Source organism: Oryctolagus cuniculus, chromosome 13 (genome assembly GCF_051225735.1).
Source record: "Oryctolagus cuniculus isolate XC-2025 breed Fujian yellow rabbit chromosome 13, ASM5122573v1, whole genome shotgun sequence".
NCBI classification, from domain to species: Eukaryota; Metazoa; Chordata; class Mammalia; order Lagomorpha; family Leporidae; genus Oryctolagus; species Oryctolagus cuniculus.
In genome coordinates, this window is record NC_142879.1 from 103,143,547 (window position 1) to 103,163,344 (window position 19,798).

General features: G+C 51.5%; 1 protein-coding gene across 28 annotated transcripts in view; it reads left to right on the top strand.

Annotated features, from left to right (window-relative positions):
- SVIL (supervillin) overlaps positions 1-19,798 on the top strand; it is a 204,028-nt gene that overhangs the window by 107,050 nt on the left and 77,180 nt on the right. For 13 of the 28 annotated variants that reach the window (XM_089311867.1, XM_089311865.1, XM_051821617.3 and 10 more), the window contains 2 exons: positions 10,489-10,546; positions 16,520-16,611. Coding sequence is in view for 11 of the 28 variants with exons in the window: in XM_051821603.3 (XP_051677563.3) it covers positions 10,489-10,546; positions 16,520-16,611 (150 nt within the window). In the remaining 17 variants the exon portion in view is untranslated. Of the gene's footprint in view, positions 1-8,624; positions 8,968-10,488; positions 10,547-16,519; positions 16,612-19,798 lie in introns of those variants that run through there. The other 15 variants (XR_016219243.1, XR_016219242.1, XM_051821601.3 and 12 more) reach the window with 2 other exon arrangements.

Below are 19,798 nucleotides of genomic sequence, written 5' to 3' on the forward strand. Positions count from 1 at the left end.
ATCTGCTTCTTCCTGTTCGGGGAGTGAGTGAATTCACTTTCCCCGTCCTGTTTAGGAAACGCTTCTTAGTGGCTGTTTGGAAAAGCTGCTGGTTGCGGGTTGACTCCACCCGGAAGTGGGGGGCTGTGACATTGAGTTGCTTGTTCCTTGACCTGCAGGGCGGAGGTGCTGAGCTCTGAGGGGACATGGGAGGCTCCAGGCAAAGCTCATCGGGCCAGGGGAGGAGACGGCTAAACTTGACATTTTAAAGACTAAAAGAAGAAGGGACAGTAGTGGGGACAGTTCCTTTAGGCGTCACCAGGACATGCGTTCCTTGGGAGAACTTCTGAATCCCTGAATTAGAACCTGGGAAACTTGCATTGCGAATGCCGAGGCTGTGGCTTGCAGCTTCTACCTCTGGCGTCTCTTGGGTAAGTCAGTCGAAATTCAGCAGGAAAACAGTTGAGTCTTCCGATTCACTTCTGAAATGAATGTATGTGGTGTGAGTGACAACAGACTATTCGGTCTTGAGAAATAACCACTCTTGGTGGGGGAGTCGTTCATTCTTTTTTGTCTTTTTAAGGGAAGGAAAAACACTTAATCCTTGACTCAAATAGATGCCTGCTTCCATCAGTTGCATTTAATTATTCCTTAATTCCTGCAATAAGCCAACAGCTGTAATGCAGCCATGATACACATACCATCCCAAACAAGTCTGAATGGGAAAAACAATATGATGATTCCCACTTGTCTAGAGATGCATCTACTGGGCCGCGTCCGAGTTCCCGTGCTTGTCTTGTGTGCGTGAGCATTCTCAAGTGAGGAAGAGGAAGGAAAGCCACGTGGAAACCCCACGGGGTCGTCTGAGGTTCATGTGGGGTGTCAGACTCCAGGGGAGCGCCTCACTGTACATGGGGAGAATCCCTCCAGTGCCAGGTGACAAATACCTGAGCTTGATGGGAGCAAAGGAAGAAGCAGGGAAAAGCGGAGGTGGATCCCAGCGAGGAGACAGACCACGGCAGCCAGGTGTGGTTTCCTTGTGATTTCCTTGCGCGGACTTGAACTCAGGAGGGCAGGAGCACACCGCCTCACTGACCACCTACGCCTGACCTCTGCTGGTTGCTCTGCAAACCCTGTGCAAGAACAACGTGGGCAGGTGCAGGAGGTGGAGCCCACTGAGCTGTCCCTTGGCGTCCAGTTCCAGGACCCCCCCTCCCCTGTGATAGCGAAGCCTGCAGCTGCTCCGGATCCCTCTTTAAAAGATCATGGTCTCTGCATAGCCTCCTCTGGGCCTGGAGTCATCTCCACGTGACCTCCAGTAGCTGATACGATGCCAGTGCCACAACAGTCACTGTTGTCCTGTGTAGCTTCGGGAACGGTACCTTGGAAAGAAAGTCTGCATGTTCAGTGCACACACAGCCGTTGTAAGCTGCCAGCATGTCCCATCTGCAAAGACAAAGGGCCGACTGTATACACAGCAGGAGCTAGGAAGGGTAGGAGCCAAATAGGTATAGGCCTGAGATCTTCGATGGGACTTATGGGGTTCAGAGCTCTGAGCTCTAGAACAGCCTACGGCCGTCACCAGTGCTCTTACACATTTGTCTGCCGTCTGGACTGGTTGGCTCATACAAAACTTCTGTCTGGAGATTCCGAGTTTCCGTGCTGTCTGTCCACAGGAAAGCTATCAGAAGGTGAGCAGGGGATGCCTGGGATTGGCCGCGACAGCGTCCCGCCTCCCTGGATGGTTGTAAAGGTGTCAACCCCTGCCTCTGCTCCATGAGGGGGGAGGCGGGGCTTCCGCTCTGCAGGAGACAGCTGCAGACTTGCTGCCGTGGACACGAAGGTTTGCAGGCATGCACCCGGCCGTTGAGGGAGAACCCTTGGAGAGTTGCTGCCTGCAGTGTTGGCAGTATGCTGGGTGTGGCTGTGGGGTCCCCTGCCTGCTCGCCAGCATTCAGGGATGCACCTCACTGCACACTTGGCAGTGCAATGCACTCACCATAAGTCGTAGCCGGCTAAGCCGTCTGTGAGTGTGCAGTTCAGTGGCACTAAGTGCTTTCACGTTGTGATGGGGCCATCACCAGCTCCCATCTTCCCAAACTGAGATGCTGTGCCCATTACACAGCTCCCCATCCCCCCACCCCCACCCCCAGCCCTGGCAACGCCCCGCTCTGCCTTCAGTCTCTGAGTCTAAGCACTGTGGGTACCTCCAATCCCAGAATCCTTCAGGACTTGTCCTTTCTTGTCCTGGCTTAATTCACTAGGCACGATGTCCTCCTGTGCATCCAGGTCATAGCAGCTACACCACACTGTAGCTTTTTTGAAAAAAAAAGAAAAAGAAAAGGATTATATTTATCTGAAAGGCAGAGTGACGGGGAGAGAGAGAGAGAGAGAGAGAGATCTCCCATTTGCTGGTTCACTCTCTAGATGGCCGCGATGGCTGTGGCCCAGCTGAAGCCAGGAGCCGGGAACTCCATCCGGGTCTCCTACGTGGCTGCAGGGGCCCAAGCACTTGGGCCATCCTCCGCTGCTTTCTCAGGCACATTAGCAGGGAGCTGGCTCCGAAGTGGAGCAGCCGGGACCCAAACCGGTGCTCAGATGGGATGCCTGCTGTACCACAAGGCCAGCCCCACACCATTGCTTTGCAAGGCTGGAGACGAGCGCATGGTCTGTGTCCCCTGAAACACAGGCCAACCCTTTGCGCTTTCTTCCTCCCGAGGGTCATGACTTGGCCGTCCTGTCTTCGTCTGGGGCTCCTGGATCTTTGTCCCTGAGAATCCTTAGCTGTAGACTCACGATGAGCCAGAAACGCAGCCATCAGAGACGTCAACATGGCTCCTTTGAGCGTGAAGCTTAGACATTCAGAGTCTTGTAGGGTACCGCAGTAGGCCTGTGCTCACCAAACAAAACCTCTAGGACAGAAACAGGACAGAAGGCTTGACACGGTTTTCTCGCAACGCGTCTGATAGAGAAATAGCGGGGAGTGTAATGTTTCGGAGGGCCGAGCCCTTTCGCCTGTTCATCTTGACATAGGCGGCCTGTTTTAAGTCACCCTTGTGGGGTGAGCTAACACGAAATCTCATTTGCAGATGTGTCCCAAACATGACGACGTCCCCCAAGTTCACTCCACATTCGCATTGCACACGGGAGGAGGATTAGACTCAAAGATGCGCTCTGGGACATCTGGGAAAAGGAGAGTGGAGGGACGAGGCGGCGTTCCCACCGGTGTGGTTACCTCGTGTCGGGCTGCTGTGCCTCAGGCCAAGCGTCCACACGCATAAATAAATCCACCAAGGAAAATGAGAATGCCATTTATAGCCGTTTCTAGAGTACAAAATTATTCTTTACTAGGCTATAAAAAGATGTCCTTAACTCTGGAATTTCAGTCCAGCTGTCACCTTTAGTAGTGTGTAGCATTATTCTTTAAAAATCATTTTGGTGGGGGCCCAGCACTGTGACATAGCAGGTAAAGCCACCGCCTGCAGTGCTGGCATCCCATATGGGCGCCGGTTTGAGTCATGGCTGCTCCACTTCCAATCCAGCTCTCTGCTATGGCCTGGGAAAGCAGTAGAAGATGGCCCAAGTCCTCAGGCCCCTGCACCTGCGTAGGAGACCTGGAGGAAGCTCCTGCCTCCTGGCTTCAGATCGGCTCAGCTTTGGCTGTTGTGGGCATCTGGGGAGTGAACCAGCAGATGGAAGACCTCTCTGTATCTCTCTACATCTCCCCCTCTCTGTAACTGTGTCTTTCAAATAAATAAATAAATGTTTTTTTTTTTTAAATAAGTAAATCTTTAAAAAGTGAGATTAGATGCAAGTGAGGAGGGAGTTAAAACAGGCAGTGGGCCGGCGCCATGGCTCACTAGGCTAATCCTCTGCCTTGAGGCGCCGGTTCTAGTCCCGGTCGGGGCGCCGGATTCTGTCCCGGTTGCCCCTCTTCCAGGCCAGCTCTCTGCTGTGGCCAGGGAGTGCAGTGGAGGATGGCCCAGGTGCTTGGGCCCTGCACCCCATGGGAGACCAGGATAAGTACCTGGCTCCTGCCATCGGATCTGCACGGTGCGCCGGCCGCAGCGCGCTGGCTGTGGCAGCCATCGGAGGGTGAACCAACGGCAAAGGAAGACCTTTCTCTCTGTCTCTCTCTCTCTCACTATCCACTCTGCCTGTCAAAACAAACAAACAAAAAAAAACAGGCAGTGGTCGCACGCCTGGCCCGATCCACCAGTGTGTAGAGTTCATTTGCTCTGAGCCGTAGGCGTGCACTTGCAAGCTTGCCTCTGGCGTTACCCTGCAAATTCTTCAGGGTTCTTGAGTCCCAGGAGAGTGCAGGATGGTACAGGACAGAGAGGCGTGGAGAGAGCTTGGGGCTGGGAAGGGGCTTTGGGAGCCAGTTCTGGTCGCCGGTGGGTGGAGTTGGTCTCCATACTTCTTGTTCTCTGGCCATCCAGGGTTGAATTTGCATAACACTGCATTGAGTTTTATATGGGACTTGGGGGATTTTCGGGTCAACTCAGTTGATGGCCAGGAAACCACGTGTGCTTTTGAGAAAGCAGACAGGTCAGCGTCGCGGGGAAGTCCGTGGGTACAACCCCTGCCACCCCACCCCGACGCTCTGGGGGTTTCACAAGACCAGTGGCCTTGGTCCTCATTTGTGCCTGGTTGTTTGGGTAGGAAGTAGTGAACTGTGTTTATCTATTTAGATACTATGGAAAGCAGAGAGGGTCAACCGTGGACAGAGTTGGGAGTGTTGTCCCCCATGTAGCATCTGATCAGGCACAGAAGTGACATCCAACATTCTGATGTCACTAGCTGAGCCGCAAACTGAGTTTGCTGGTGTCATTCACTTATCCAGTTTCTTCTGTGTCCACCTGTGTAGACGGACTCTGGATTAATCCGTTTGTAAACAAAACCGTGGTAAACATCCTTGAGTCTGTGGACAGCAATGTCCTTGGGAACGTGACCAGAAGAGCTGTGTGGTCACTGCTTCCTCTGCTTGTCCAGGTTGATGGTCACTTCCACGTCCTGCTCTTCTCCAATCGGGTGGGAGCCTCGGGGCGGGAAGGCGGAGTCCCAGCGTAACCATGGCTCATTGTTATCCACGGCAACCCCCTGCGCATGCGCACGCACACACCCATCCACACACACACACACACACACACACACACACACTGGCTTCTGCCTTTACTCTCGTGGCTCAGCTCCCCCATGACTCCTGAGTGGTGTCCGCCCTGGTTTTGAAGGATCAAAACCAGACAATCACGAGAAGTCTCTGAAGGTTGACAGCGGCTGGCTGGTCCTCGCCTGGGACAGGGACACAGGTGTTGTCGTGGGGAGGGTCAGAGCAGGTGGATTTTCCAGCCTGGCCCGCCACACCATAAGCTGTGTGAGCTTGACATTTTCCTTGGGACCGAGGTTTTGGGTTGAAGGAGCCGTGATTCAGTTGTCCCAACGATAGTGGCCCATTCACGGGTTCTTGGTCATCCAGGTCCCCTCCAGCAGCCACCCGTGAACCGTGACCTGCCGTGACTTGTGCTGTGACCACGCTGTGAGTCTGGCTCCCTTCCGCCCCACTCCAGGAACACATAAACGCCCCTTCCATAAGGCCTTTGGACTGGGTGTCTATAGGCAACTTAAATGTTTGGGTTGACTTCTTTTTAATTTAAAGATTAGTACTGGTGCCGTGGTTCCGACATCTCTCGGAACACCTACATCCCGTATCAGAGTGCTGGGCTTCAGACCACCAGTCTGCCTTGATTTCAGCTTCCTGGTAGTGCAGGAGGTGATGGCTCAGGGACTTCGGCCCCTGCCACCCACGAGAGAGATCTGCATGGAGCTTTGGGCTCCTGGAAGCAAACTGGCCCCGCCCTGGCTGTTGCGGGCATTTGGGGAGTCAGCCGGTGGATAGAAGATTCTCCTCTCTCTCTCTCTCTCTCTTTCCCTGTCTTTCAAATAAGTATAAATTTAAAATTGTTTGCAGAATTTTCTCTGGAAACACATAAAATATATTAACGTATAGAATGATATTTGCCCATTTTGTAGCTCCCTTGTGAGAATGAGCTAGCCTAAAGCAATAATAATGATTACTGTCGATTTTAATTATTGAAGAGTAAATGAAAACATTCCATTTTTATTATTATTTTTTATTTTTATTTTTTATTTTATTATTTTTATTATTATTTTATTATTTTATTATTTTTATTATTTTTATTATTATTATTGATGTAAGATGTAGATTTTTTTCCCACAGTATTACGTGGTTTCCTGTGAATGAGACACTTAAACAGTAGATTAAATTTTGTATCCATAGCTTCCTAAAGAGTCCTGCGCTTTTCCTCTCAACAATTAAGCCATGTTTAAATCAGTTTGGAAATAATTCTGCATTCCCAATTTACAGAGAACATCTAAATGCTTTGTTCCGTGTCCTGGAATTTCATTTTTAAAACTCTGAATGGACTTGTGCTTTCATGACAAAAGAAGCATTTAAAGTCTTTCTGGATGATTTTAATGAGTATGCTATAGAAGAATAATTTCAGGAATGTAAACAGTGATGAACCAGGGACACTGTGTGTCATAAACCACTCTGTTCTTCAGAAAGGACGGCTTATCAGCAGATATTATTTTATCTTATTCATTTGTTTCCAGAGTCAGTCATTTCCATTCTTTCTTCCGTGTCCTCGACCTGTTCCAATACTTTTCTCTTTTTGTCTTTAGCACTCTGTTAACTCACACTAAAGTTTCCACTATAGTTATCTGCAGTAGTTATGTTGCTTCTTGCTGAGTTTATTTTTAAGGTGTATTCATTTATTCGAAAGGCAGAGAGAGAGAGAGAGAGAGAGAGGAAGGGAGGGAGAGAGATTGAGCTTCCATTCCTTGGTTCACTCCCCAGATGGCTGCAGCGGCTGGAGCTGGGCTGATCTGGAGCCAGGAGCCAGGAACTTCTTCCGGGCCTCCCATGTGGGTGCAGGGGTCCAAGCACTTGGGCCATCCTCTGCCGCTTTCCCAGGCCCATTAGCGGGGAGCTAGATCAGAAGTGGAGCAGCCGGGACTCGAATCGGTGCTCATATGGGAGGCCGGTGTCACAGGCGATGGTTTAACCTGCTATGCTATGATGCCAGCCCTCTTGCCGAGTCTTTCAACTTCCCTATTTGTCATGTTCCTTGCATTATTCTATAAAGGTAGAGAAATCAGAAGGGTAGAGAAAATGCCAAATAAAACCACCAGCCCAGGGCTGGTGGTTGAGGCCATTTGGGGAGTAAACCAGTGGATGGATGATCTTTCTCTCTCTCTGTCTCTCTCTCTCACTCTGCCTTTTCAAATAAATAAATAAATTTAAAAAGAGAGGGATACACACACAGGGTGGGGTGAATTGTGGTCTTCTTATTTTTTTTTTTTTTTTTTTTTTTTTTTTTTTTTTTTTTTTTTGACAGGCAGAGTGGACAGTGAGAGAGAGAGACAGAGAGAAAGGTCTTCCTTTTGCCGTTGGTTCACCCTCCAATGGCCGCCGCGGCCAGCGCGCTGCGGCCGGCGCACCGTGCCGATCCGATGGCAGGAGCCAGGAGCCAGGTGCTTTTCCTGGTCTCCCATGGGGTGCAGGGCCCAAGCACCTGGGCCATCCTCCACTGCACTCCCTGGCCACAGTAGAGGGCTGGCCTGGAAGAGGGGCAACCGGGACAGAATCCGGCGCCCCGACCGGGACTAGAACCCGGTGTGCCGGCGCCGCTAGGCGGAGGATTAGCCTAGTGAGCCGCGGCGCCGGCCTTCTTATTTTTAATATATGTTCATTTCATTTGAAAGGCAGACAGACACTCAAAGAGATTTTTATCACTGATCCACTCCCCAGATGGCGGCAATGGCCGGGGCTGGGCCAAGCCAAAGCCAGGAGCCCAGAGCTCCATCCGGGTCTCCCACGTGGGTGCAGGGACCCAACTGCCTGAGCCATCACAGCTGCCTCCCAGGGTGCACATTAGCAGGAGGCTGGGTTGGAAGCAGAGCGGGGACTGACACCCAGGCCCTCCATGACAGGATGTGGGTGTCTCAAGGAGCAGTTTAACCTCTGCACTACACCCCTGCCCCTGAACGGTGAGACTGATGTCACCCCGACATCAGTGGCTGGGCCCGATTCCTACATGTGAATGATTGCTCATCGCTTAGTCCCCTTTAATGCTGCCTTTCGCTGTCATTCTCCACGGATGGCACATTTTCTAGGGGTTGCATTGCTTGCGCCCACCAGCCCTGTGTTTTGCCATTGAAAACAAACAGGGAGCAGTCCACTAGGTAAAGCTTGGCGTGACAACTTCTCTCTCAAATGAAAATGTTTGAACCTCTGGGCGTATCTGTCCTTTCTTTTCCCACGGTTTCACTCATATGTTGTTTATAAATCTTAACTCCTAAGTATGAGTCTCTGGCTCCCTGTTAGGTAAAATATTTCACTTAATTCAGCCAAAGCCATACTTGGAGCAGCCTGTGAGAATCGTTAAGTACACAGTGAGAGTCTGGTTTTTGGGTTTATTTTTTTTTTCCTTTCTCTCTTTGTTTGTGTGTTTGTTTTTAAGGAAAAAAGAAAGTGATTTTGACTCCTGCTGAACCCTCATGGTTCAGTTGCACACTGCTCAGCCAGAGCCCTGCGTGTGCCCGGGCCGTGGCTGTGCAGGGCTCACAACACACGGTCCCAGCCCTGGTACCCAGTCTGCTTTCACGTCTGCAAGCCTAATTTCTGTCTGTAATCTGATTATGCGGCGTGAGCTGGTTTAGCCTGCAGCTTCTTGCTCTGTGTTCACCACACGCTCAAGGACACAAGTGCCTGGTCGCTCTAGCCCTGCGCTGAGAAAAAAAAAAAAATCTCAACCCAATTTTGCTGAGTGCGGCCCAAGGCCATTGCTGGTTGAGACTGAGCCGTAGCGCTGGCTGTGTCTCTGAACCTGCCGTGTGCGACCATGCTCAGAAACCCAGGGATCTCCAGCTGCCTGGGAGCTCTCAAATTCTCTGAGAAGCAAGGTAAGGGGCGAGAAAGAGCCATGCATGGAGAAACCCCAGGACTGTGTTGGAGATCTGGCTCCTTCTGCTTTCTCAAAGGACACTTTAAATATCTAATTGAGGTCGTAAATGAGCTTATCTTGGGATTCCTGAAAATGTGCATGTTTTTCTGTTGTGGGAAGTTCCAGAGCCTGCCAAACCAGGGAAGCATTTATTTACATGGACAAGACGGCAGATTAATTTGGAAATGCCCAACTTCGGGTGAAATCCTGGCTGTGTTGCATTCCAGTGAAAATCATTGTTTCTAAACCAAATGCTGCACAGTCTACAGTGTTTCCTGTAGGCGGTGATGAGTGAAGGTCTCTCTCTCTCTCTCTCTCTCTCTTTTTTATCAACTCTTTGTGCGAGATAATTTGGAACAAAATATTACTTTTGCAGTGGCTTCCCGGCCAGCCCAGAGGAAAATGCATGCTTGTACTTTACTGCTGAGATGGGCTCGCTGAATCCAGACGTCTCTGCTAACACTGTTGGGAAGGGATGGCAACAATGCAAGTCTCTGATTCGGGAGTTTTCCTCTTCCAGCTGACTGCTGTCTCTTTAAATACATAACGGGATCCTTGTATCGCGGCCTGCGCCGCTTCCATTGGCTTGAGAGCTTTCGCTTTGTTGGATGGCGCTTGCGGGCCAGAGTTTCCAGACTCGGGGACGCAGGATGTGTTCTGGCGGACAATTGAGTGTCTGTGTCCGGGGTACTCTCTGTCCCCTCCTCCCCAGGCTCCTGTCCCCTAGGAAAGAAGCAGAGATCTCTATAAGCGGTTTCCTTGATTGGACACACGGTCCCCGTGCCAAAAGCTCTAAACCCGATGACTCGCTGTTAGATGGGTAATGAATTCTGTCCGCACCTGGCTTTGATTAACCCGCGCGCTGGGGACGCGTGCTTCTCCTGGATGAATTGCTAGCAGCTGTCTTTACATCATGTGTATCTCGTCTTCAGACAGCAGTGAGTGCTTGTTTTGATGTGCGATGGTTTAGATTTTCAGGGAAAGGATGAAGTCCCTGACTCTTAAGAACCGTCTTTCCAACCCCGTGTTCTTTACGACACCTCAGGGGTATTAGGCACGGGGCTGTCCCTATTTTAGGTTACCTTGACCAAATTGCTTTATTATTTTTCTCTTATTTCCCCGCTGTGGGTAGAGAGCTATGTGATTCAGTTCAGCCCGGCTTTGAATTCTCCTTGTTGCCATGACATATTTAGATGATAACATGGAACTACATAGTTTTTTTTTTTTACCCTATGGAGTGTGTCCACCACTTTCCAGGAGAGAAAAACAAAACCAAGCCAGCGCTTGCCTATGTCTGATTGGTAGGCAGCATCTGATTCTTCGAAGGTGACATTTTTGTATCCTGACTTCTTGCCTTGTGAATACCTTGTCTTCAAGTGTATGCTCACGGGCAGTTTGGAGAATGTTTTCCTGTTGGCTCGTTTGCCTTTAAACTTGCTGTGTAACGATGTCCACGTTACTTTCTTCCTTCCTCCCTTAGATTTCAACAAGAAGAACTTGAGCTTCATTGGATCCCCGCCTCGAAGAACAGCTCCAAGGTAAAGTGGCCTTTGTTTGAGAAATCCTCAGTTTGGAAGATTCGCAGTGGACTCTAAAAATCATTCTCCTGGATCCCTAACTCACGAGTTTCCGTGCGTGGTTAGCTGTTTGCCCCCGCAGAGTGGGATGGATTAGGGTGCAGCCTGCGGGGGAGTATGCTCCACCAGGAGACATTCTCTGAACTGGAGATGATCTGTGCTCACGGAGGCACAGAGCTTCGCTGCCTGTTGTGTGTGCAGACTCCGCACAGCTGCCTCTAGCTTGGGCTGTCCGTTGAACGATCTGTCCACCAAGTAGGGAAGCACTGGGGGTTTGGAAAACAAGGGTCTCCCCTCTCCTGTCCTCCCCTGCATCCCTTCTTCCCACCCGTCCTATCTCCTTCCTTCTCTCCCCGCTGTCATTGTCCACCCCTCTACCTGTCAGTGCACTCGAGTCTTACTGCCGTGTCTTACCACCCCTTTCATAACCTTGGCCCTGGCATGCCACTGGTGCTGGCTTGGCTTACCTCGTATGCTACAACCCCACGGCATAAGACACCGGAAAGGCAAAAGTCTGGGCCAGACGGGCCAGCTTAGTAGGTTTCATATTTCCATGGAGGCACCAAGCAGTGATCCCCAGGTGCCGGTGGCAACTTGGACTTCACCTGCAGGGGGACCCGTGCCCTGGTCTACCATCTGTCCACTCAGATGCCCTTCTTCCTAAAGGATTGCCTAGAGGGCCCACTGTGTTAGCATTAGAGCAGACACAGGGGACTCCATCCTCACCTCCTCCCCCGGCTGAGCCTGCCTTTGAGGCATGGTTGATCCAGTGCACCCACTGAGGAGGAAGAACCTGGGTGTGTTTCAGAGAGAACCTGGGGCATCTCACCTCGGGCGTCCCTGGCATCTTGGCTTAGTTGTAATAATAAGGACGCAAAGAGGGACAGGAAGGCATTGCTCAGACGAAGGCGGGAAAAGCCAGAGCTCAGGGCACAGGGACCCACAGGGACACAGCTCTTCTAACAGCCGTGGGTGCCGTCTCCTGCATCCACTGAGCTGCTTGTCATGACAGTGCGTGTCCGGGGGGCTGGCGGCACCAGGGCCTGTCTGCCTCCTCAAGAGAAATCCGGGCTCCCAGCCGCGAGCTGAGGGAGAGGAGAATGTCAGGGAGTGGGTTTCGCCTCGCGTGTCAGAATGAGAGCTTCAGGAGCAAGGTGAGCAAACTCAGAGGAGCCTCAGGCAGGCCTGGGCGCTGGTAGTTGTAATGAAAGCTGAGCAGCGGTGTGCACTGGGCACTGTGGTTAAGTCACTGCCCGGGCCGCTCGCACCCCCGTCACCGTGCCTGATTGGAGTCTCAGCTCCTCTGCTTCTGTCCCCAGGAGGCAGCAGCCACCAAGTACTTGGGTCTCTGCCACCCAGCTGGGAGACCTGGATTGAGTTCTGGGCTCCCTACTTCAATTTGACCCAGCCTTGGCTGTTGCAGGCATCTGGGGAGTGAACCAGTAGACAAAAGGTCTCTCTCTCTCTCTCTCTCTCTGTTTGTATCTTTCTGTCTCTGTTTCTTTCTCTCTTTCAAATAAAAATAAATAAAAATTTTGCAAATAATAACAGCAGAAGTCTACAAAACGCATACCCTGAAGAACAAAAGTAGGCATGGATTGCAAATATTTTTGCACCGAAATAAACTTGGCTTTGAAGCCCCTTCTTTGAAGTCCCCTCCCGTACCCGATGTTGCAGCAGAGACAGAGACGGCAGCAGGAGAGTGTCCTGCGCTCCCTGTGAAAGCAAATCTCCCCTCCTTGCTGCTGCGAGGCATTTAAGTAGGTTAATGGGACGTGTTGGATGAAGAGCTGAGTGCGGGAAGCAGGGGCGATGATTTCTTAGCTCCGTGGAGCAGTGGAAGGAATGGCAGCGTCAGAGAAGAGAAAGGGCTCTCAAGGTGTATCTTTACAACATGTTTTAAAATATGTATTTATTTATTTGAAAGGCAGAGTTACAGAGCGAGAGAAGGGGAGGCAGAAAGAGAGAGAGAGAGAGGTCTTCCATCTGCTGGTTCACTCCCCAAATGGCTGTAAGGACTGGGGACTGGGCCAGGCTGGAGCCAGGAGCTTCATCCAGGTCTCCCATGCAGGTGCAGGGGCCCAGAGACTGGGGCACCTTCACGGCTTTCCCAGGCACATTAGCAGAGAGCTGGATCGGAAGCGGAGCAGCCAGGACCTGAACCAGCGCCCATGTGGTACACCAGTGTTGCAGGCAGAGGCTTAACCTGCTGTGCCACAGCCAGCGCCGGCCCTCAGGGTGTTTCTGGATGCTAAGTTCTAATGTTGTGGTTACACATTCAGGCCTGTGGCCAGCTGTGATGTCAGCTGTGCCGGGAGGGATGGTCCCCTCCTGAAATGTTAGGGTCCTGAGTCTGGTTGAGGCCAGAGCCAGCCGGGCGTGTTCTTCCGGGGAGCCCTGGCATCTGAGGAGGAAGAGCAGGGCCCGGCCTCGGAGCTCAGGGCTGGGAGGCAGCCACCTTGTGGGCCGGGCGTGGACTGGGCCCTGGCACCTCTGATGGCTCCGGGGGCTGTGCCAGGGCTCTCTGGGGATCATTTGATGATCCAACAGCGTAACTCCCAATGAGTGGTTCAGAATCCGCTACCAGCGCATCCTGCCCCTGGAGCATAGAGAGGGCAGGGAGTGGAGGGCACCTCTTACCTGGCCTCTCCTGTTGATCTCAGGGCACCTGTATCCTTTGCCAGAATCAGATCTGCCAGTGCTGCCTCCGTGGAGTTAGCAGTCTCTGGCTGGGGGCAGGAGAAAGTGGAACAAACTGTAGATGGCCACGTGGACTCCAGCAGATGCTTGGCAACGTGGTGCAGACCCCGCCTGGGACACTTTCATCCTGCACCCGAGTCCCTGGGTTCAAGTCCCGGCTCTGTTTCCCATTCCAGCTTCCTGCCAATGCACACTCTGCTGATGGCTTCATTCGTTTGGGTCCCCGCCACCCACATGGGAGACCTCAGACTGAGTTCTCTCTCCTGTCTTCAGCCTGACCCAGCCCCGAATGTCATGGGCCGTCTTCCGCTGCTTTCCCAGGTGCATTAGCAGAGAGCAGGATTGGAAGTAGAGCAACCAGGACACAAACCGGCGCCCATGTGGGATGCCGGCACTGTGATACTTTTCTATAAAACAACATTTACATTCAAATATTTTTAAGTCATGGTTTTTGAGAAAAACATCATCGAAATGATTTAAGCCGCTTGGACTACATGGAAAGAGTTCACAGATGGAGTAGGAGCCCGTGAGAGAGACGCACTGGTGTGTAGCTGAGTTCAGGCACCTGCTTGTGGGGTTTCCCCTGAGGCAGGGACATGCAGCAGCTGCTGCCCAGTGGTGGAAGCCGGGCCTGGAGGGGAGGGAGCGGCATTGCAGCAAAGCCTGCAGGAGAGCCCAAGAGATTTCCTGTAGACTGGGCTTTCCATTGCTTCTGTCCCTCCATGATTTGCATGATTTGCATGGCTTGTTTAAAGAAAGCAGTTACATGTGGGGGCCCAGTGCCCGGTGACCACTGAAGACACCCAGGCAAGTGTGGAATGTGAGGGCAGTCTTTTCACTCTCTTTCCTGACTTCGTTGAGCGACAGAGAATCAAAGAAGGAGAGGTCTTCCATCCACTGTTTTACTCCTCTGATGGCTGCAACAGCCAGGGCTGGGCCAGACTGAAGCCAGGACCAGGAATTCTATCTGGGTCTCCCACATGGGTGCAGGGGCCCAAGCACTTGGGCCATTTTCTGCTGCCTTCCCCCGCACATTAGCAGGGAGCTGGGTCAGAAGTGGAGCAGCCGGGACTCGAACTGGTGCCCCTATGGGATGACGGCATTGCAACCAGCAGCTTAACCCACTGCGCCACAATGCCAGCCCTTCATTGGACTTTTTGATAAACAGAGAGAAAGGGGGAAAGAAGCAAACATAAACATGTTTACTTTTGAAAATATATTTGAACCCCACAGTCAGTGGTTTCGGCAGCTGAATATTTCAGGGCTGTGTTATTTCGTTTTGATGCAGAATTTTCCTTCTGAGATGTGGAGTTTCCTAAAGAAGAAACAGAGCTTCCCACTCCAGCTTCCTGCTAATGCACCCTGGGAGGCAGCAGTGATGGTTCAAGCAATTTGGTCCCTGCCCGCTCACGTGGGAGACCTGGGATTGAATTCCCACTTCTGGCTTCATCCTCACTCAGCCACTCCGGGGTCAGAATATTTAAATTAGCAGTGAAATAGTCCATTAAAATCACATGCTACTCCCTTAGAAAGGAACATTTCTGGGGTGATTTATTTTGTAAGAATCTAGGCTAAGCATCTATCTGAATGATATACTGAGAAGACCCACTGCCGCTTTGCAAGTTACCAGTTAGAAGTCACTGCTGATTTCAGTATCCGACTAGGCAGATTTCCTAGCATCTGAGTCCAGATAGAGAGTGGTTTATTCTCAGGACTTTCAATGAAGGAGCGAGAAGGCATGGCTCACATTCATGGAGCTAAGCCTTACCACGTGTGTATACGGTAAGAAGGATTTCAGGTGCACTTGGCTCCAAGGAAGTGGAGCAGCCGGGACTCGAACTGGCGCTCACACTGGATGCCGGTGTTTAGTGATGTACTGTGCTTAGTGTACATGTGGGGGCTTGAGTATCCGCCCCAAGGAACCCCGGCCCCGGGATGCAGGAGGCCCAGCATTAGGCTGAATGCATTTGCAGAAGTGATGGTGTCCGTTGGGCAGTAGTGGTTTCCCGGCTTCCGGGCTCTGGTTTCTCCCAGCCAAACAGCAGTGCCATCTGCCCTCTCGGACTCCACGCGTGTTTCTAAGGAGGCCGTGGAATTGTGTGCGCAGTCACCTTGGTGCATCTGTGCATGGGATCAGTGCAAGTGCTAGATTGGAGTCCTGACTCCTCTTGTCAAATACCTGTCCGTGGACAGACCATGCAGTGGTTTCCTTGTGGGAGCTTGAGGGTTAAACCAGTCCAGTAGGAGGTTTTCTCCCATCTGTGGGTTCCCTGAGATTCCCTCTCACAGCAAAGACTGCAAAGCACGTGCGTTGGGTGGTGCCAGCTCAGCACAGTCGGTTGTAAAACACCTTAGCCGCACGCCATTGCGTAGTGCATACTCACAGGGCCTGTGGGGATCACTAAGATCAGGCCGGGCCATCTGTGCAGCCTGCATCCCACATGGCATTCCTGGGCTGGGTACCTGCTCCAGCATCCTGCTCACGATGGCTCAAGTAGGTGGGTCCTTGCCACCGCCCACCTGGGAGACCTGGCTGGAGTTCCTGACTCCTGGTGTTAGCTCAGGCCAACCCTGGCCATTGCAGGTATTAGGAGTGAACCACTGATGGGAGCTTGCTTGTTCTCTCTCTCTCTGTCTCTCTGTCTCTCTCTGTCTCTCATATAAAGAAGTAAAAATTTACAAAACAACCTTGCTTCTAGAATATGCTGAGTATAGGTGACAAGCACGCAGTCCAGCCCAGTTCTTTCTCATTCTGCCTTTCCATTTCCTCTTTGGTCCCACACACCTGTGTGAGCTGTCAGACCTTCTTGGCCAAGCTTTGCGCTCTTGGTTGTTCAGAGGAGGTGTTTGTTCCTCTGACCTAACCTCATCACTGGGGCGAAGACGCGGATTTTCCGAGGAGGAAGTGGTAGCACAGAGAGGCTGAGTGAGGAGTCCACCCTTGCACAGCCTGGCCTGGGTCGGGAAGCGGCAGTGAGGGCTCCCAGGTCGGCTGTGTTCCCAGAGATGTAGCTGTTGGGCTGCACAGAAGCCAGCGTGGTAACACACGCCTGAATAAGTGAGAGAAGTTTCCAGTTCCCGCCCCACAGTCAGACTTGGCCTTGCTAACCAGCGGTCTTCGGTGCGCAGGTGGTAACAGCGGCTCCGCGTTTGTGCCGTGCGTTTGTTCGCAGCCTGTCCCATCGCGTGATTTAAGTCGTCTTCTAGACTCTTCACTAATGGGATGGCCTTTAGCTTTCAGAAAGAGTTCTCCCTTGAAGACAAGGAACAGCTCCCTAACCACAGACGAGGCATCGATGCCCAGCTCTTAGCTGCACTTCCTAAAGGTAAGGCTTTCGCTGTCTGCCCCCTTCCTGGCTCACCCGGGAACTTGCAGCGACTGACACACGATCGCTGCCCTTGCTGCTGGCCCCTCCCCGGTGTTGGCTACTGTAACCCGTAGCCTTTCGTAGCTCCGGACTGGGCTCTAACACCGGCACTCTATCCTAACCCCCTTTCTTCGTCCCAAGGCGCACGCACCTATGTTCAGTCCACCGCTACTTCCACAAGTTGCACCTGCAGTCAGATATTCGCGATATTTGCACCTGCTCTGAGCCAGGGCCTCCTAGGTTTGCCCGTGAAGGGATGTCCACCTTGTGTGTTCTTTCTTCTCACCAACTGTTACACCGGCACAAGGTGTGCGCATCTGATGAGAGAAGAGATCTGATGGAAGGGCCAATTTTTTTCCCATACTCTACAAGAGAAAAAAAAAAAAAAAACAAGATCAAACCCACAAGAAATTAGACCAGAAGAAATATTCTTTGAATAGAAGCAAAATCCAATTGGAAAGCCCTGCTGACAAATTGGAACAGACCCTGGGGAGCCGAATGGGTGAAGTGTCTGGGCATAGTCTGATGTTTCAGACTCCAGGGATTTGTCCCGCTGAAGACAACTGAACCGGGGACGTGTCGCAGTTGTCAAGCATTTGGAAACTGTCACCTGAAAGAAGGCTCAGTCTTTGTTGCTCCAGAGGCCAGGCCGTGAGAATGATATGGAGAAGGCAGTAGGCGAGATTTCACAGGAGAAAGAAACTTCCAGTAGTTCATGGCACAGCCCCCCACCCCATCTGAGAGGTGTGCGGTCTACAGCCCCCGTGTCTCGTACCCTGCATCTACCAGGTTCTTTCCTACCCACACACATCTGTGAAATGGGGTGGACCATGGGGATGGGTGTGTGGCCCAGCTGTGAAATGGAGCAGTCCTCTCCAGTCTTGGGACTCTTTATGAAAACCAAAATGAAACCAGTTTAATCTGGGCCAAACCTAAGTACTGAAGATCTGTGAATATGATCAGAATATAAAGATGAACAGATCGATGGGGCCGGGGCTGTGGCACAGTGGGTAAAGCTGCTGCTTGCAGTGCGGGCATCCCATGTGGGCGCCGGTTCGAGTCCCAGCTGCTCCACTTCTGATCCAGCTCTCTGCTATGGCTTGGGAAAGCAGTAGAAGATGGCCCAAGTGCTTGGGCCTTTGCATCCATGTGGGAGACCTGGAGGAAGCTCCCGACTCCTGCCTTTATATCATTGCAGCTCCGGCTGTTATGGCCAACTGGGGAGTGAACCAGCGGATGGAAGACCTCTCTCTCTCTCTCTCTCTGCCTCTCCTTCTCTCTCTGTGTAACTCTGACTTTCAAATAAAATAAATAAATCTTAAAAAAAGATGAACATATTGATGTCAGAAGGGCTTAGCAGAGTTGACATAGAGGGCACAGTCCCATAGGGTAAGAGTCGTTCCCATCATGCTGAAGGGCTCCTCTTCCCCTCTCTCTACCCCAGACACTTTTAGAAATAAATGCATGATCCCTTAAGGCTCAAGAACATGTAACTCTTATAGCAATATTTATTTACTTATTTATTTGAAACAGAGAGAGAAAGAGATATGGGTGAGCGAGAAATCTTGCATCCTCTGGTTCACTTCCCAGATGCTCAGAACAGGCAGGGCTGGGCTGGGCAGGACTGGACCAAAGCCAGGAGTCCAGAATTCCACGCAGGTCTCCCACATGGATGATAGAGACCCAAGTGCTTGAGCCATCACCTGCTGCCTCCCAGCATGCACAGCAGCAGGAAGCTGGATCGGGAGCAGAGCCAGGACTTGAATCTAGACATTGTGATAGGGATTTGTGGGCCCATGATGAAATCTAGAAACACGTAAGTTTATTAGGCAGTGTTGTCTAGAGAATGTATCGTCACGAGTCTAAAAGTATAATTTTCACAAACCAAAGATGATTTTATGTGTGAACTAGGTTTATGTTTCTTTTTAAAATTATTTATATTTATTTGAAAGTCAGAGTTACACAGAGAAGGAGAGGCAGAGAGAGAGAGAGGTCTTCCATCCGCTGGTTCACTCCCCAGATGGCCGCAATGGCCGGAGCTGGGCTGATCCAAAGCCAGGAGCCAGGAGCTTCTTCCAGGTCTCCCAGGGTGCAGGGGCCCAAGGACTTGGGCCATCTTCCACTGCTTTCCCAGGCTCAGCAGAGAGCTGGATCAGAAGAGGAGCAGCTGGGATTCAAACCGGTGCCCATATGGGATGCCAGCACTGCAGGCGGCAGCTTTACCCACTACGTCCCAGTGCTGGTCCCTAGATTAATGTTTCTAAATTAACAAAGTCCCTTAAATCTTCCAAGTGTAAAAAGCAGAAGATCTTCCCGCTCACAAATTTCACCTGAATGCTCTCTGGTGTTCAACCACATGGTTTTGTTCCCTGTGAATTTGGGTAGGCACATTTGGAAAGACCAAAGTATTGCCAGCAAAGTCAGAGTTGCACAGAGAGAGACAGATTTTTCTATCTGCCGGTTCACTCCCCAGATGGCTGCAGTGACCAAGCTGAGCAATGATGAAGCCAAGAGCCTAGGACTCTGTCTGGGTCTCCCCCGTGGGTGCAGGGGTCCAAGCACTTGGGTCATCTTACGCTGCTTTCACAGGCACATTAGCAGGGAGCTGGCCTGGAAGTGGAGCAGCCGGGTCTTGAACCTGTACCCATATGGGATGCTGATGTTTCAGGCTGTGGCTTAACCCACTGTACCACAGTGCCAGCCCCCACTCTTTCTTGACCAACCAAAGCTTATCAGAAGTAACTCAAGAAAAAGCCTTGTGGAGTTTGTACTGCCACGGAAGTGCCATTCTGAATCTCTCCAGTAGCGGGCTGGAAGAGCAGGAGGACTCCGTTAGTATATGTAAACGTGGTGATGTGTTTGAAACCAGGATAGGAATTTTCTTCTGACAATGGAAGTTAGACTGTACCTCGGCACCTCTAGATGATACCACGACCACCATTACTACACCTGAACCCCTGGCGAATTGGGACTATGGTGTAGACACCATCAACTGAACTGTGGCTGTGGGATGTTCTTATCCTTTAAGGAGTACATCCTAGGGGCTGGCCACCGTGCTGCAGTGGGGAAAGCCACTGCCTGCAGTGCCAGCATCTCATGTGGGCACAGGTTCAAGTCCTGGCTGCTTCACTTCCAATCCAGCTCC